At 41.6% G+C, this 18,069-nt stretch overlaps 2 protein-coding genes across 4 annotated transcripts; both read right to left on the reverse strand.

The window, feature by feature from the left end:
- Positions 1 to 265: 265 nt before the first annotated feature.
- On the reverse strand, positions 266 to 12,731 carry LOC109526693 (actin related protein 2). 2 transcript variants are annotated; one of them, XM_019888138.1, is made up of 10 exons: positions 12,583 to 12,731; positions 10,537 to 10,647; positions 8,008 to 8,223; positions 7,548 to 7,620; positions 7,279 to 7,415; positions 6,918 to 7,067; positions 4,653 to 4,798; positions 4,437 to 4,569; positions 2,708 to 2,904; positions 266 to 2,676 (listed from the first exon to the last, which is right to left on the reverse strand). In XM_019888138.1, exons 1-9 carry the CDS (start codon positions 12,628 to 12,630, stop codon positions 2,734 to 2,736), a joined length of 1,185 nt encoding a protein of 394 aa, XP_019743697.1. In that variant the 5' UTR covers positions 12,631 to 12,731; the 3' UTR covers positions 266 to 2,676; positions 2,708 to 2,733. The 2 variants fall into 2 exon arrangements, with proteins under 2 accessions (XP_019743697.1, XP_019743696.1); XM_019888137.1 differs by having other exon boundaries at positions 266 to 2,904.
- Positions 12,732 to 13,751: 1,020 nt separating this feature from the next.
- LOC109526684 (uncharacterized) lies at positions 13,752 to 17,874 on the reverse strand. 2 transcript variants are annotated; one of them, XM_019888121.1, is made up of 6 exons: positions 17,740 to 17,874; positions 16,028 to 16,767; positions 15,181 to 15,314; positions 14,675 to 14,801; positions 14,506 to 14,596; positions 13,752 to 14,425 (listed from the first exon to the last, which is right to left on the reverse strand). In XM_019888121.1, the coding sequence occupies exons 2-6, from the start codon at positions 16,754 to 16,756 to the stop codon at positions 14,406 to 14,408; spliced, it is 1,101 nt and encodes a 366-aa protein (XP_019743680.1). In that variant the 5' UTR covers positions 16,757 to 16,767; positions 17,740 to 17,874; the 3' UTR covers positions 13,752 to 14,405. The 2 variants fall into 2 exon arrangements, with proteins under 2 accessions (XP_019743680.1, XP_019743679.1); XM_019888120.1 differs by having other exon boundaries at positions 16,013 to 16,767.
- Between the last annotated feature and the right edge of the window lie 195 nt (positions 17,875 to 18,069).

The raw sequence follows: 18,069 nt of genomic DNA on the forward strand, positions 1-18,069 counted from the left end.
TGGAAAAATGAACTGAGAGATGGATGGGTAGAATGATAGATGATGGACAGAACAAATCAGGGGACAGATGGGATGAAAGTGAATGAGTGGATGAAGGATGGATGGAACATGATGTAGTGAGTGGTGGGTGGATGAAAGATGTTATTGATGGGTGGTTGAAATATGGGTGGTGGTGCATGGATGAATTGGAAGAGAGGAATGATGGACAGATGGAACTACAGATAGTCAAACGTAAGAGGACTAATAATAAGCAAGCCAGGCATCCTTATAAATCACTTTTCTTTATTTAAATCAGCGTTAGGCAGTTATGCTATGAACAACAACAGTGTCCAAACAAAATGGTGGCGACAAAAGAAAAGAAAAAAAAAATTCGAGCATAGACGTACAATCAAACATGAACTGCACTTGGCACTGGATAAGACATCCACGGAAAAGGAGGAAAAGAAAATATACAATCCAAAAATCATTATAAAAAAAAAAATAGCATGGTCAAGTGCCTCTAGGTCACGCCAGGGGACTCGAAGAAAGAAAGAAAAAAAAAAAAAAAAGAAAGCCTTTTTCATTTAAACCTTCAATGTTTTGAGGAAATATACAACACCAGGCCTTTTTGATCAACACTAAGGCATATTTAACACCCCCTCACGCTGAAAAGTACCATCACACAAAATAAGTCAAAGCAAGCTTCTTTGTTGTCTTTCATTTTGTGTGTGAGCTCCTTTAAGACAGAGTTTCCCGGAACGCAACTTTTTTTCATGGGGTCGTACATTTTTATGAAGGAGCCAGTGCCACACCATTTCGGGGTCACTTTTGGGAATACATTTGCAAACTTGATACTCTGTTTACGGCGCTCCAGACATGCAACGTTTCGAACGACGGAAGAAGGAGCTAGTTAGCCGCCGTTACGCTCAGTCACAACCGTACTTCCTGTTCCTATAATAGACAACTCCATGTCCTGGTTTGCAAACCACTTCAGGTAATGTAAACCGAGGGCTCGCCGTAGCGTTTATGTGACTAAGCTGTGCATCCAACAACACCGCAGCTCTGCTTATTGTCCGACTACAACATAACGCCCCGTTTCAATGGCAGAAATAAACACAAGACATGTTTCGAGCAGGCCGGCTCACAAAAATGTACAGAGGGTTCTATGTTTACAACTGTACTGATTTAAGATGTTTCAAATGGTAGGTTAATGGATTTGTTAGCACAGCAGGGTAAGAATACGATTATATATTGTTTGGGCTCTCTCGACTTTTGTACAAATATTTACCGTAATTACAACTAGAATTAGCATTCGCATAACAGAGCAAAAGAATACAGCACGTTCCTACAAATTCGGGTTTTGTCAAATTTGGTTGGTCGCTACTAGCTCGCTACAGATTGATTCATAACCTCGAAATGTGGTATATCGGGACTGTCGTTAAATGGTTGAAATCGATGGCTAAGTTAGCGATAAAACTACAAATTACACAATGTCCTCTGTAAATGTTGTTTCGAGATGACGAATGACTGCACAATGAACTACTTGAATACGACATACTTTGTTTTTGATGTGATATTTATGGTCTCGAAGCGTATTTATACAAATACTGTCTTTACAACTGTAAAATTGCACTAGCATAGCTTAACAATACGTATTGCGTTGAATACGGCTGCTCACCACTAGCTTGTTGCACAGGCGTAACCTCGAAGCCTTGTATGTCGAGAACGTCTCTTCTGGGGATCCATTAACATGTACGTATGTTTTTTTTTGTTTGTTTGTTTTTAAGACCACAGTTCCTCAAATTTGATTTGCTTTCTCGACAAGCTGAGACTCTCAGGATGTTGTTTTCGTTCACCAAGTCTCGACAAGCACGGGCTTTGAACAAATGACTGACAATAGGTTTAGTTTTCATTTATAATAATAATTAGTAGGAGTCGTAGTATTATTGCTGTTTTTGTTGCTGTTATTCATAAATTATCTATAAAATTGTGAATTGGCTTTCTCAATATATGAGCGTCCGACACAGGATGTTTCAAAGTTATCAATGACTGCAGATGAACTAATCCAATACGACATATTTAGTATTTCATTGTTTTACAATATGGTTGACAAGTGTTTGACGTCAAGATACTTTTTGGAATGACAACGGGTGCGTTCTGACTTGTGTACAAATTTGGGTTTCATCGCCACCGTTCCGAGGAAGGACACCCAAACTTGGGGGGGAAAACGCTGCTTTGACGAGAGTTCAACTTCATTAAAACCAAACTTCTGTTACCAGGGTTACACTCAATTTACAATGGTAGTAGTGCACTGCAACAAAGGAGAGGGTAAAAAAAAAAAACGGCAAAAACGCAATGACAGAAAGTAAAGTCATCCCTCTCCCCGGAAAGAAAAAAAAACCCAACAAATTGCTCATAAAAAATGTGATTAGTTGCAGGGAAAAAAATGCTGGGTGGACCCTGATTGTGATATCAAAAAACTTGTAGGCTTCCCTTCAAGATGTCCCCGACTTTCTCGGTAAATTGACGGTGACATCAACCTTTTTTTTTTAAACGCTATATGGGAATTGTGCAAAAAAGATGGAACCGTTTGCTAGGAAAGATTAAAGCGGGAAAGGGGAAAGGCGACAGTGGGAAAGAGAAGAAGGATAAATAGATATATTTTTTGTGTGTATGTTTTCCTGTGTGTGTGTGTGTGTGTGTGTGTGTGTGTGTGTGTGTGTGTGTGGAGGATGTTGTGTTTTTTTTTTTTTTTTATCTGACGGTGACACCCAGCTTTTGCAGAACGCGCACCCCCTTCTCCTGGTACTCCTCGCGGGTGAGCCAGAAGTTGTCCTTGTCCTTCATGATGTCGGCGAGTACCGCCCCGCCAAGGAAGACCATGTGCTTCCGCCTGGGAGGGTCCTCGATGCGGATCTTGAATTTCTGTTTACAAAAAAAAAAAAAAAAAAGGCAGGAAGTGAACGTTAGACACTTCCTGATTTGCAAGTATCCACGTCAGAGGAGACGGCACGGTTTGAAATCGCCACAAAACTTAAGGGGGATTCAAACCGATCCATCCCTGATTGTAGCTCAGTTATCCTGTTTATGCTACTCTAACCACTATGAATTAACGTGCTGACCAAATTCATTGGGGGGAAAAAAAAACGGAAGCATCAAAGGGACAATTTGTCTCCACAGACAAATGTTAATTTTGGTTGTAGAAAAAAGTTGCTGCTATGGTGGCAAGCCAGGAGGCGATTCTCCGTAAAAGACAGAGAATGTCCAAAATTGGGTTGTTTCACATAAAGTGCGATGCGTACCACAACAGGATTCTCTGTTATTGCAAACACCAAACACGCATGACCGGTAACAAACAGTTACAGTTTAAGTGATATTTGGAGAAAAGAAATGATGTGCTTGTAAAACATTTATGCACGATCTTTTATGGCCACCCAACGTGCAGACTGACTAAGCTGAGCAAACAACTGGCACACATATCATTCACCGGGCGAGGCCTTTCAAGTCACAGATAGTACAGTGAAGAATGCGAAGACGGTGACCCAAGTGAACGGAAATATTAATTCGGCTACCTCACATCCAAATAGTGTCTTGTATTGTTGTTTAACAAAGCAAATCAACTTTAATCTGATTATGTCACTAATCGAGGTTATACGTAGAATATGTGATTCTGTAAATACTGGAGACTTGCAACTCTATAAAATACATAGCTGAGATGCTTAGACAACAAATTAGCATATATTTGGACAAAAACGAGACCTCAAGCCAAGGTGTGCTTTTTCTTTGGCATTTTAGCAAGCATTTTTTTTTTAGGGGAAATGAGAGTGTTGTTAAAATATTGTCCAATTTGTCAAGTTTTACTCATCACTAAGAGTGTTGACCTTTTTTTTTTTTACACCCAAACCCAATTAACATTGTTTTTGAGTGTATTGTTTTTACATGTTAAATTATTTATACACCACCATGGACTCCCCCAAATTAAATACTGTTTTAGTTGTTTTTAACAAGTGTTTTTTTTTTCTACCTAAAGGATTTATGTTTTAAGGTGGTAACCTTCTTGTTAACAGTTGCTTTACAGGATTACTGTAATGTGTTTTTTACCAAGTTTAACATGAACAGTGGTCAACTTATTTATGCACTGAACTAATTAGATGTTACTACTTGGGCTACAAAACAACTATTTTATCACCAGCTATACACCAATTCCTATACTCATTGGACAAAGGGCATCACCTGCTGGCAGGGGAGGGCACTGCACCAGTTCAACGTGCACAGGAGGCATCAATGTGTTTGAAAGGTATGCTGGTGTTGTTATATTTAGGGTCTAAATTATCAATAAAGTTAATTACAACCATAATTATTTCAATTACTCACAGTGGGTCTGAGCAAAAGTTTGCTGTACTCCGGCTTGTGGACTCTAATGGTTATTTTAGCAGAACCACAAGTGATTTTCTCACCGATAGCTTGTCCACATCCCCCTTGAGCACACGCTCCAGGTACAGCTGCTTGAGCTCCCTCTCCAGTCGCGAGGGCAGCCCCGGGTACATGGTGGATCCCCCCGACAGTACAATGTGTTTGTAGAACTCGGGCCTGGTGAGAAAAGAATTTTTGTTCAAAATGTTCCGTCGTATCAGGTACGGAAGGAAGCGCCGGTCGCGGGCCCGGCCCCTCACCTGGTGTCGATGTCAGCTGCCTGGATGGTGTTGAAGAGCAGCTCGGCCACGCCCACGCCCTCCACGTTGATGAGGTGCGGCTGGAAGAGGGCCTCGGGCGCCTCGAAGCGCTCGCCGCCCACCTTGATCACACGGCCATCTGGCAGCTGCAGACGCGTGGGAGGGAGGACGGACATGAAAGGAAAGAAAAAAAAGAAAAGGGGGGGAGCCATTTTAACAGAATTCCAGCAGGAAAAAAAGCTTTAGGAACTCTACAGGTACTGCTTTCAGTCATGCAAATGTAAAAGGTAGCCAGTGTAATATCAATACAGTGGTATCGTAACTTAGAAGACTCAAATCAATTTGACGTATCAATAAAGATGTATTGTGACACACTCACGCAAATGCCAGGCCTGGCTTTCGTTACCGTGACAACCAGAGCTTGGGTGTGGGGATGAAAACTTGGCAACCTCTATCTTAACAATTTTTTTTCAAAGATGTGCCTTGCAACAAATCTGGCAACGTTTTGTGACAAATCTGGCAACTTTTTGTGACATTTCGAGAGATTTCAAGCAATCAATCCTCAAATGTATGGCATACTTACGGAACGCGAGACCCCCCCAAAAAAAACGTCACTCAGTTTTGTGTAACAAAGTAAACTACAATTCCAAAACAACCCATGTACACGCTTGAGAACACACAAGAGCACTCACACAGACTGGAACAGGTACATGAAAACGCATGCGCGCGCATGAGAGAACAGGCAGACGAAAACACACAATGTTGACGCTAAAGCACAACTTGTAGAAGTACGTGTGTATGTGTGCATCTCTATAGAAAGGCTTCATTGAGCGAATAGGAAGCCGCCGCTGCTGCTGCTGCTGCAAAGGTGGCTGCCCAGGAAATGATGCCACGGGCCACTCTCACATTGCTCTCCTTGTTTCGAGGGGACCCAAACACACACGAGCGCACTCTTCTACTCTCTCACACAACACACACACACACAACACACACACACACACACACACACACAAACTGAGCTCAGAGACACAACACTCGCTGGCCAAGGCATGGTTTTGAATTCTGTGGGTCTGGAGGGAGGGAGGAAGGAAAAAAAAAAAAAGACATTGGAAAGAAAAGCAAGGCTGGCGGACAAGCACCACCGCGCCGACCACCAGATGTTTGAATCTCAAGTTTACAGCGGCCCCCGCAACAAAGCCCGTTAATTTAAGAGTACAAGCTTGTTATATAAAGCTGTGCTTCTAAGCAAAGGGGCCACGAGTCATCCAATGGGTAAACACCGGGCTACAAATATGCTGCTTGTCAAACTATGAAAGAAAAAAAAAAACACAGCTGCGTTTATGTTGAACACATCACAAACGTTCCTATTTTTTTTTGTATATGACCCGGACTATTTCTAATCACATCCAGAACACTCACAAAATTGAACTTTAATAAGTTTGAATCAATTGTAAATAAAATGTAACACTGGGTGGCATTAAGCAGCTGGACTTGTGCATAGGAGTCCATCTATTGAATAATGAATTAATATAAGAAGGACAACATGGGTTAATAATTCAGGAGGTGTAAAAGTCAACTCAACCACAGGCCGCCACCTGAAGAGGTTGAAAGACTAAGCAGGCTTTTACCAGCCATTAGGTCAGTGGTCTTACGCTTGCTTGTCAATTAACATCAAAACGTTGATTTTTTTTTTTTTTTACGTGTTATTCACTTTACTTAATTTTCAGGTTGTGACATTTGTGGTATTTCTATATTCAGTTGCAGTAACTTTTGAGTTAGTTTAGTTCTTATAGTCATGAAATTAGAGACAGTTCAAACCTTTTCGGAACATGCCCCAGAAGTTCCATGACATTTTGAAAGCATTAACATTGAGAACGGTCTTCTCTTCCTCCTGAATACAAATTCTATAAGGTTGATTTTTATATATTCCTCCTCGAAGAAAGGAGCAATCAGCCTTGTAGACCAAAACATCAAGCACCTCCTGAACCAAGAAGAATCTTCTCTCGGACCTGACACGTTACCCTCAAAACTCAATTGCAAACATTCTCGGCTCCAGGGTCAAATTCCTGACCTCTATTCATAACCACGGAAAAAATGAGGAGGATCCAGCAAAATTGAGAATTTGCTTTAACAGCTATGAGGAAGGCCCGATGCTTCAGTGTCCGTAGCACTGCGCATAATGCCCATGTGAGGGCAGCATAACACACAAACCAGTCAGCCACAACACACCACCAGAAAGACCACCTTGCTCCCACGTCACTTTACCGTGTAGGATTCCACCAACACGGTGGTCTCCAGCGCCAGCTTCTGCTCTTGCTCTATGTTGTAGCCCACGTAGCACAGCTTCTCCTTCATCATGCGCACCGTCTCGAAGTCGGCCGAGTGGTTGAAGGCGTATCCTCGCAGGAGCAGCAACTGCGGGAAACGCCAACATCCGTGAGAAGAAGAAGGGAAACTATTTGCCCAGTTTGGGGGGATAATACATCAAAAAAAAAAAGGTAAAAAGTTACAGTCCTTATTTGCTCATTTGACTGCATTTCTCCATTTTCAAAAAAAAATGTAGTTTATTACCAAACTTAAAAATGTATATGTTTGCAGTTGAACACTGGTGTGTGGAGAGTGACACCTTGATGAGGTAACGGGTGATGTCCCGCCCGGCGATGTCCAGGCGTCTGGTCAGGTGGGGCAGGCTGAATCCTTCGTAGACGGGACAGATGTGCGTCACGCCATCGCCAGAGTCCACCACCACGCCGGTCAGAAGGCCTGTTAAAACACACACACACACACACACACACACACACACACACACACACACACACACACACACACACAAAACAATGATGTGCTCATTAAAACAAACAGTCTTATTCAACCCTGAATTTCTTCGGTCCATACCTTGAGCGTACAGCGTCAGCACGGCTTGAATGGCTATGTAGACTCCTGAAAACTGGTATGTCTCAAACATCACCTGCAGAGGGCGCAAAACAAATATCAGGCATGTGTGCATATTGACATCGTGGGGTTTTTGCAAAACTGCATGCCATTTTTTAAAATAAGATAAATCCCCTTTGACAATGCCCGTAAAAGCTCGGCGAAGACTCTCCTGTCACGTGTTCCGTTAATTACCCAAGCTAAACTTAGCTCCTCCCCAAGGCGCCTTGACCCCAATTTACGGTGTATATAAAAATAAGCCTACACTCCCCTGTCGAGCCCAAGATAAATCAGCCCAAAACCTTTTCTACCATTTATGTGACCGCTAACCTCTGCAACTCAATGTAAAGAGAAATTTGGGAGACGAACGGCTACGTCGCAGGAAGAAAAAAAAAAAAAAACTGAATTGCATGCGTTCGCCTACCTCGATGATCTTCTCCCGGTTCTTGATGGGATTCATGGGGGGCTCGGTGAGCAAAATCTTGCAGTTGCGCGAGTCGATGTTGAGCTTCTCGGGGCCAAACGTATAGTCCCACAAGTGCTTCATGTCGTCCCAGTTGCGCACAATGCCATTCTCCATGGGGTAGTTGACCTCCAGCATGGAGCGCAGCTCGCTGGCCTCATCCCCCACCATCAAATCCTGAAAAGGAGAATGGTGAATAGACCCAGATTTAATTTTATAGTCCAAATTCATTTTAGGACAACCGGGCAAACTGCGAGTATCAGGTTGGAACTCATCTGGAGTCAAACTATGCCATCACGCAACTGTCTGCTTTTGCACTACACTCTCCAGCATGCACCATCACTCTGCATGCACATAATACTTTATTTTTTTGTTTCCGGGATGTTCGTCAGATGTGTGAAGCAACTAAATCTAGTCCCAACATCAAGTCTGGAAATTTTCTAACCGATGATGATGATGATGGCGGCCATTTTATGAGTTTATCCTTTGCAGTTTTGATTTCTGACATCTCTCCGTGTGGTCTCAAAATTTTAAAGAGTGTCGGACTGTCGAAACAAAATGTAGCAGATGTAGAAAATACCGTAATGTGTCATGTAAAAAATGTCTTCGGGCATTCAAAATATGAGCTATTTACAAAAATGTAGGTGACATTTTAGGGTGATCCGCAACGGTAAGATTTAAAGGGCAATTTAATTTGACCTTCCTTAAACTACTGAATGCAAGGCAAAATTCACAACAGGTGTTTGAACTATGAAAATTCCCAAGGGCATCGACTTCTTATGCCTTTCTGTGACTCTTCCAGTTCCTCTGCATCTCTGTTGAAACCTCCTGATGACACTGACATGGGAACATCAGTGGCCACTTCTCTCTGCGAACATCCTGTTTTATCATCCTCTTTTGTGGTGTTCAGACCTTTTTATTTTTTTAATCCATTCTATTATGACATACCATATTCAGCCAATTACGTGTTCATCAGTAACTGTGTCAAAGGATAATTTTTTTTAACTTTCCAGGAAGCACTACTCAGTGAGTTTAGGGGTTCCATTTTTATTTAACTTTTATGCGCTATACGTTTTAATTGCATCATTATTTAACAAGAAAACGATGTTCAAACTGTGCATGTTTCAGTGGCTTAGGACATTATGGAATTGAATTTTTAGAAATTGGCTAACCTCGAGCTGACACTCATTCCAAAATACAAACAATCCTTTCGCACCGAGTTCATGAGGTCAAAACGAAGCCTTCAAATGTGTGAGTAGAAAGAACAAAGAGCAAAGAAAGTGGTCACATCATGACAGGCAGGCAAGATGATGCAAGGGAGCACACGCCATCCAACACTCACCATCTTGTGCGAATTCTACTTCAACGGGGAGGGGGGTGGGGGAGGGGACGATTGGAGGAGGAGGAAGTTTGTGTGTATAAAACAACAAAAGCAACAAAACAAAGATTTGTAAACAGTGAGAGGAGCTTGGAAGAAAAATCACATAACTTGACCTAGTTAACTATTTACAGGTATGATGTTAAAGTTAATACATTTAAAAGGATTTTCAAAATACTTTTTACTTTCAGAAAACTGCATACTGGCGGCCAGCATAAGCAAATTTAAACAGGAACAACTACGAAATAACGTGCCAACATGAACTAAGAACGACCACACATTTAAATAAAAGTCCTGACACAAATGTAGCTATTACGCAATATTTTGCACAATTTTAATACCCTTTCCAGAGGTCTAACTATGTCTGTGAAATGCTTTAATCAGCCACTGCCCATCATCCTCCCCCTTTGACCGCAGGCCAACTCCAATTGTGTTTAAGGATTCCATAGCCAGGACAACCGGTGCGGAGGTCAGGGGGTTGTTAGCAGGTGAGCGACTTCTTGTGGAATGGCGGATACAGAAGAGCTCGCTGGCAGACACTAGGACGCAGAAATAGGGGCAGCCTACTTGTCAAACCCAGAAAAAAACAAATGTGCGTGAACCTGCAGGCCCCCCCATATAGACACCATCTGTATTTTCGCTCATGGAGGCAGAACTTCATCACCAAGCTCCGTAATTACATTAATCCATTAGTGAAGCAGTTCTGCACGTGTGGGATAACGCCAAACACAAATGTGGTTGATGACATCACAATTTGGCAAAAAAAAAAAAAAAAAAAAAGAGCATCCAACTCATTTTGAGAAATAATAAGATAAAAAGATTTGTTTGGATGTTTCGTTTCACACTTGATGGGATGAGACAGACATATTTGTGATACAAGCAATTAAAAATTACATTTTCAATAATACGTCACTGGTGAAGTTAAATGTAATAACTATTGTATTTTGCACTTTTCATGTATTGCCAATGTTAGTTTTTCAGAATCATCAATTTTTATTGTGGCTTTTCAGGGTGGAAGGTTGAGAACATAAAGGATTCTCTCATGAATGAAGGTGGTTTCTTTGTTTTTTTTTTTAATTGGCATGAACGAATAAATAGGAGGTGTTGTGTACCTTGATCTCAATGTTTCCCACTTTGGCCGTGGACCGGATGATGGGCCTGCCCACCAAGGCGGGAAAGATGTGCTCTGGAAAGTTGGAGCCAGCATAGCCACACTTGACAAACTACAAAACAAAAAAAGTTGCAAAAGGAAATTGTGAGGATACTTAAGCACATGACATTTAGCACAACAGACAGCACAACTACTATAATGGAGCCTGCTTTCTAAAGTGTGTTTGGATTTTTTTTTTCAAACTAATTAATCACCATGATTACTGGGGTTTCACCAATCTAAAAAAAAAAAATGCGTGGGTTTTCGGCGACATACCGGTAAATCCGTTTCCAATTAGGAGCATCACAACAAAGACAACCTGTATCTGCTTCAAAATAATCGATGAGTGTCTCAAACAAAAGTGACCCACCACACTTGCTATGAACCCATCATTCTCCAATGCAAGTTTTAATAAATTAATGCTTTAACATAATAGTCATATTCTTCTTGTAACTCTTAAGTATGTTTCCTGTAAAAGAAAGAGACTCAGTTGAATTTACAGTATACATGGACGTTGTGTCGCATGGTCAGGATGGGACTACCTCTGGCTCAATTTGAGCCAGAAAAAAACCCTGTGATGGTTATATATTTAAAACATTTTTTTCTAAGAACATCAACATACAAGATGTTTTGAGAAAAAGGGAATGAAAGGGAGGTGGGGTGTGGGTGAGGCTAAGATTTTCTTTGAAGGCCATATTGCACCAGGAAAAAAAGGACAACAAGAAACTGAGCATATAAAAAAAAAATAATAACACCATTTAAAAAGGGGTGTGTGGACTTTCAAAGCTGCATTCTACATCTTTAAAAGTATATTTTATGAGACTGATTTTGGTATCGTTTTAAGGTTCAGCACTTTCAGAGCCAGTTTCTTCTTTTATGTTATAAATATTTAATGTCTTTAAAAATAGTGCTCCATGTTAACATTGAGGAAACAGCATTTGGATTCTTTGATATGTCAAGTTTTTGTCTTTTCCTTCCATTTCCAAACACACTTAAAAATTCGGAGCAGTGAAGAGAAAATTACTGACAGTCAACGCTAAAAGGGTGTACAGATGACACGTTGTACTACAAACGTCTTTTTAAGGCTTAATGCTCTGTAACATCCTGTTTCAATGCTGACAAGCAACAAGAGGAAGTCTCTTCTGCGAAAGGGTCAACCATATGACATTCCTGCACACCGCAGTACTGTAATGCAAACCACATACCATCATGCGAATTGGCCAACTGCTGACGCTTTAATTCACCAAAACTACAACTAGCCAACACGATTAACGCAAATAAAGCGCTCAAATATGCCTTAAAGCGCAGGTAGGGCTGCTGTGCGTGCACAATACGTGACGATTTAACAAGTCAACCACTTCCTGGTGGTTCTGTCGATACGAAAAAAAACTGACTTATGCTTATTGTAATTACACGCATTTTGAGGGAAAATATTACGTCAGCAGTTTTAACAGTAATAAATCACAATGTGGCGGACGAAAAAAAGGTTACACCTTAATTGAACTGACACGGCCTAAGACAACTATGCTGAAAGCCTGCTGAAAAACCTCAAATGTTCATCACAAGTCGGATTCGAGTGATTTAAAATTGTTTGAATTTGGCCCAGGGATATTCAGTTCGCAAAATGTGGACGTTCAGGTGACGTTAAACCACATCAAAGGTTTCCGTTGCCCATCGGAAAACAGCAGACAGACAGCTGGAAAGCTAGCAGGCTAGGTGGCTAGCTGCAGTCGTACAAGTGGTTGTATAGCTACACGCTCCCGTTTGATATGATTTTATTTTGATGGCCAACCTTGTGTGACTGAGTTTGCGCTAGGAGATTCAGTTTGAGGGGAAATAACAGCGACGTCTCTAAATGCGGTTTCCGTGTCACGTCTGGATGAATGAAAATTAGCCCAGCTAGTTAGCCACACGCCCAGTTAGCACTGAGGCTCCACTTCCTGATTCTTTCAAAGCGGTGAAAATGGCGACGGTTCAACTAAACGACGGAACGAGGTTCGAAACTCACCCCGGTGCCGTTGTCACACACCACCACTTTCCGTCCCTGGCTGTCCATTCTGTCGAAAGCCCCGGTCGTCTCAAACCTCCCCGCAACTTTTCTTCAGCAAGCCCGGAAGGAAACCACGCCAGCCCGGACGAAAAGAGGCGGAAGGGACGGGGGCTCATCCGGTGTGTGCGCGTGTGCGTGTGCGAGTGTGTGCGGATGTGTTTTGTTTGTGTGTTAATTTTGTTTATTAAATCCAAATAATACAAATAAATCTACCCCCGCCCCCCCCCAAAAAAATCACAAAATGTGGAGATAATGCATACAGTAGACATTTTCTTGAATTACAGTAGGCTGAAAGGATCACATTTGATGTACAGTATTTGAGGCACCGTACTGTAGTTGGCTCCAACTGTCAAGTTTTCGTTGATTCCCACATTCAAACAAAATGTGCTTTGGTTGCATTTACTAAACTCTCTCAATTGCATGATACTCACAAAATGTAGCTTTTACGCCCGACGTTTTTTCTCAGACACAATCTAGCAAGTCTGTTGAAAAGGTTTTTCTTTCTTTATGTTTTGACTAATTCTGTTTTTAAAGCCTCACAAAATGTATACACTTTGAGAATTGCGAATTTACAGTGGCCATTAAGGGGCGATATGTAGTTCAAATTCAATCATGGTCAGCCTTGGCAGATTTGCCTGGGGTTGTTTTCTTTCCCCGATATGTAGTTCAAATTCAATCATGGTCAGACTTGGCAGATTTGCCTGCCGACCCATTTCAGAGTCCCTATTGAATTACTGTATGTTGTTATCCCAAAATATATATTTTTTTAATTCACCAAAAATTCTAACAATGATACAGTGTCCCTTAAGGTAAAACAGCCACACATAGTGGAAATAGCTGTTAGCAATTTCAGACTCGAGAGTGTGACCTGTCGACAATTTCTAAGAGTCTAGGTATGACAAGACTCATTTATGGAGCTAGCTTTTGGGTCTTTGAAGATTGAAATACGGTGGCCCTCATGACGCCAAAATGTGCTGGTCGTAAATGTTGCGTCAGATTTTCAGCCTTGACAATGTGCAGAGATATTGTGGCTACAAAGGGTTAAAGAGGCACAGAAAAATGCAACCCATACATAAAGGTGTAAATCTGTTGTCGATACGCGTAAAAAATTCACAACTATTACCTGATTTATTTCTGTATTGACATTTTTGCAATACGCAGCTTTTATTGCAGTGCATGCCATTTGGATTCAAGCAGTAAACCTGAAAAAAAATATCAAGATTTGTCAAGGACAAACAGGTCCCAAAAAAGAATAAATAAAAATAAATAATCTGGGTGTTTTTTTTTTTTTTTTGCAGGGGGGGTGCAATTGGTGGCATATAAAAGGCACAAATCATCAAGGTTGAATGGATGAATGGAAAAAAATATTTACAATGATACAATGCAGGAACATTTTGATGACAAAAAACTAAGAAGCTATGGCGTTTAACATGCTTGTCCAGTTAAGTGGACAGGGACTGATAAATAAATAGGACATAAATAGAAACAGCGCAAACCTGTTAAAGTTCATAAAGAACACTGAGATCATTGGAGTGCACCATTTTTTTAGTTTGCATTGTCAAGTTCTGTCACAGCCATGTGGTTTCTTTTGATCATGAAAATAATTCCCCGGATCATTCACAGGTCCCAGAAAAGATTGTAATGTATTAAAAAAACAACGTATAAAGCCTTGTCGTTTTTCACTGTTCACAGTGCTTCCATGACAACTTTCCCAACCTCTGCTTGAGGGAAGAGAACACCTTGTGAAAAATGAGAAGAGGAGGAGCACCAACTGAGAACTGCTAAGGCCTAGGCTGCTCTGCTGTGAAAGAAAAAAAAAAAAAAAGACAACCATTACTGGAGCACGGCATCCACTAATCAAAAATCAATGCTTCAACATACTTGCACTGAGTTGATTGAAAGGCCTGTGTGTGTGTGTTTGGGCCTTGTATGTGGTTCCTGTGTGTCCTGGGTAAGAGTCCTTCCTGGGCTCCTAGTATGAAAATAAAACAAAAAAGTACCATTTTGACATGGGTAGGAATAGTATTTGGATGGAATGAAATGAACTTACCATGTTCCCGGAGACCACGCCGAGACACCCGAGCAGAGTCCTGTTGGTGTGGGAAGTGCCCCATCGGAATTTGAGGCTTGCAGCGCAGTGCGCGTCCTGGTGAGGGAGCCAGAACCCTGGCCAGGCCCTGGCAAAAATAATAGCAAAGATGGTTTACAAATAAAAATTTTTAAAAAATGCGAAAAGGCACTTTTAGTGTTCTGAAAAAGATCAAGGTCAAGATAAATCATTCCAAAACTTTTCCCACCTTTCGTGTGACTTTTAACCTGTACAACTCAATAGAAATTTCAAGATTCTTTCAAAAGGGGATATAAACGTAACTGAAATCACGTGGATGCAAAAGTGTGCACACCCTCATGACTGAGGATGTTGCTTTGTTCAGAACAACCCAATCACATTCAAACTCATGTTCAACAGGGGTCAGCACACACCTGCCACCATTTAAAGTGACCGGGCAAATCGCAATTCCAAATGTTTTCCTAAAAGGTTTCTTTTTTTTGTCATACCCCTCAACTGTGTCTTCCGCATAGTCAGGGCGACGTTGAGGCAGCAGTGCCTCCAAGCTGGGCACATCTTCCTCCTCCTCTTCTTCCTTGCTCACAACTGGGACCTCAATCTCAGGAAACGACGCCTGGAGGAGCTGACAGACAAGAAAGAAAAGTTACCAAAATGGCCAGTCTGCATGTCAGATATTAACTGGTGCCTGTTAGCTGAGTTTTTGTTGTTGTTTATTTTTCCAAATCCATACTGTGTTTTCCTTACAGGAGCTTAGTCTGGGGTTGTTTTCTTTCCCTTCTACCTATTTTTTTTCTTGTCATCTGCGAAAACATGACAATAATGTTATTCTGATTCTAAATGTGAAAGGAATTTCAAATGAATACTTATTTGAAAAAAAGTTTTTTTTTTGTTGCTGTTATTTGGGTTTTTTTTGTTGTTTTTTTAATAGTACTAAGGTCTTCTGGGAGGGATGCAAAGTAATAGTAGAGGCAGAGAAGGACCCCAGCTAAACTTCAGTAATAGTCATTTCAAAATTATATGACAGTTACTTTCAACATGTGGCACTAGTACCTCTAGTGATACTTGGGCTCACTCTAGTTGTAACTTTGTAGTCCAATTTTCCTACATTGAGACACAGTGTTAATGTTCAAACTGTGCATGATGTTACAGAAGAACTACGATGCTACTGTACTTTAATGTTGGTCATGATGGTGTTACTTAGAGCGCTCGCTATTTATTTATTTATTTTTAAGGATGTTGATGTATTACGTTGCAAATTATTTTGTGGATGCCACGTTACCGCTCACGGAGCCCATTTTGAGCAGCACTGCCTTAGACTACCTGAACGCTGCCTACTTGTTGCATGTGGTCATTTTGGTCTTGAAAGTCGGGCCACTTTTCAGCGCCATCTTGCTGGGTAGTGGCCGAGCAGAAGTCTGCAAAGCTTTCGCTCAGGGGGAGACCTGGCGGATCCCCGGAGTTGTCGGCACAAAATTGCGAGGACTGCTTAGAGGTAGGACACGTTCCCTGAGATGTGGCACATCCATCTTCTACCATGTGATCATCATCATCATCGGTGTGGTCCCCGTGGGAGGCGAGTGAGGACATGTAGGGTTCAGAGTCATCGGACGGCCTCTCCGATGAGAGGCAGTCCTGATCCTCGGGGGCAAGGGACATTCGGTTATTGTCCTGAGTCCTGAGATCGAGGCGATGGTTAAACGATCTTGGTTCGGAGTCCATGATGACATCTCGTGCTTCCTTCAGCTCATGCAAGGGTGTCGTGGTACCCGTGAAGCTGCAACACCATGGGTGGGTCGCCTGCTCTGCGAACACAGCAAAATCGGCGAATCCCACCTCCCCCACAGGGGACTCGCAGAAGCCGTTAGTAAGGGGCAAAGCCGGTCCACCGGGCGGTTCTCCTTGGCGAAGTAAGTTACGCTTGAGGTGGAACAGTGGATCAGCGGAAGTGGGGAGGCCACAAGAGAATCCCCGAAACTCTTCCTCGTCTGATTGCGCCACCCTGATTTCATCATCCAATGAAGGGCGAGCTGCTGGGTGCTGATAGGTCAAAATGTTTGGCTCCATTCACTCATTCACTTGGAGGAGGAAGAAGACGGCAAAGATTAGTGTGCTAACACAGCTGTCCAATGAAATGGTTACAACAGATCCAAGATAGCTTTTTTTCTTTGATAACACTTTTACAAAGAAGTTGGTGGAGGAAGATGTAAAAAATGCAGACTTGACGGTCTGGCAATTGGCATTTATCACCTTTGACAGAAAACCCACCGAAGGCCACGGTGTGCACTTTCACGCAGCAGCATTGCAGAAAATTGGCAGCTTTTACACCAAAAAGATCATTTCTGAACAGATGAGCCGGGACTCCATCTTTGCCTTTCACACACAACGTAGTGAAGGTAGTAGTCACTTTAATGTAGTGACTGTAAATAATGACAGCGTTGAGAGTCGAAAGCTTCTTTTAGGCAGCTTGCAAAGTGGCCGCATGTGAGCCATTTAACGATAAAACTCGGATTCGATAAAACTAAAAAGTTCACAACTAAAATTTGGATTCCCATATGTTTTGCATTAAAACGTTGGCTAGAAATGTTCACTGCTTTTAAAGAGTCATAACGTTCTTAATATTTGTCAGAATAAAAGGATGTTTATCACTGGAATCGTCTATTAAAATAGGTGTCTAATCATGCTGGTTTCATTTTAAGTCAATCATTTAAATTTCACGCTCGTACAAGCAGTAAGACGCTTAACGTGGTCACTAATCGCTTGATTGACAGGTGTCCTGGCTGGGAGCCTTTATGTACAACCAACAATCAACACAATACACAAAGGACCACCACCAACTATCTCGGAAGCAGACTTTTGACGAAATAACAACAACCAGAATAATGACGAAACTAATACTTATTCCTAAAAATTACTTACTTTCTGCCAATTTCTCATAAGGTAATTTGATGGTAAGCTATCAGTTAGCGAGCCCGTTTGATGTCGTCCAAACTATAAACACACCATTCACGACTACATAGTAATACAAAGTGATATTTTAAAACATGTACCTGTCGATCTTATTCACGTTGTTTCTCCTTTGCGTGTTTTAGCCGATTACAAATTTTGCCATGATCCCCCGAGTCGTGACGTCAATGTCGTCATAAGTAAGCGCCAACCAAGGTGGTCGATTGTGTGTGACGACATCACAAGTGCGGTCAAGCTCCGTTGCTTGAGCACACTGCAACTTGCTGGACAAAATAATAACTGCAAGCTAATGCATGGGGGGGGGGGGTAATTCATTTTTGAATAGCTGGTTAGATTGTGAAATAAAATTAGTAAAACTTGTTCTTAAAAAATAAATTACATTAGTAAACATTATTTTCGTTTTGTTTAAATTA

The sequence above is a fragment of the Hippocampus comes genome, unplaced genomic scaffold (genome assembly GCF_001891065.2).
Source record: "Hippocampus comes isolate QL1 unplaced genomic scaffold, H_comes_QL1_v1.1 scaffold136, whole genome shotgun sequence".
NCBI classification, from domain to species: domain Eukaryota; kingdom Metazoa; phylum Chordata; class Actinopteri; order Syngnathiformes; family Syngnathidae; genus Hippocampus; species Hippocampus comes.

Excerpts from the sequence above, each read along its gene's own strand:
- LOC109526693 (XM_019888138.1), bottom strand. The coding sequence starts at position 12,630 with ATGGACAGCCAGGGACGGAAAGTGGTGGTGTGTGACAACGGCACCGGG. Across the intron at positions 7,416-7,547 it reads GCTGACGCTGTACGCTCAAG|GCCTTCTGACCGGCGTGGTG; the intron begins GTATGGACCGAA and ends GTGTTTTAACAG. Across the intron at positions 4,799-6,917 it reads TGTTGGTGGAATCCTACACG|CTGCCAGATGGCCGTGTGAT; the intron begins GTAAAGTGACGT and ends ACGCGTCTGCAG.
- LOC109526684 (XM_019888120.1), bottom strand. The coding sequence starts at position 16,756 with ATGGAGCCAAACATTTTGACCTATCAGCACCCAGCAGCTCGCCCTTCA. Across the intron at positions 14,802-15,180 it reads GCGGAAGACACAGTTGAGGG|GGCCTGGCCAGGGTTCTGGC; the intron begins GTATGACAAAAA and ends TATTTTTGCCAG. Across the intron at positions 14,426-14,505 it reads TTTCAATCAACTCAGTGCAA|CAGAGCAGCCTAGGCCTTAG; the intron begins GTATGTTGAAGC and ends TTTCTTTCACAG.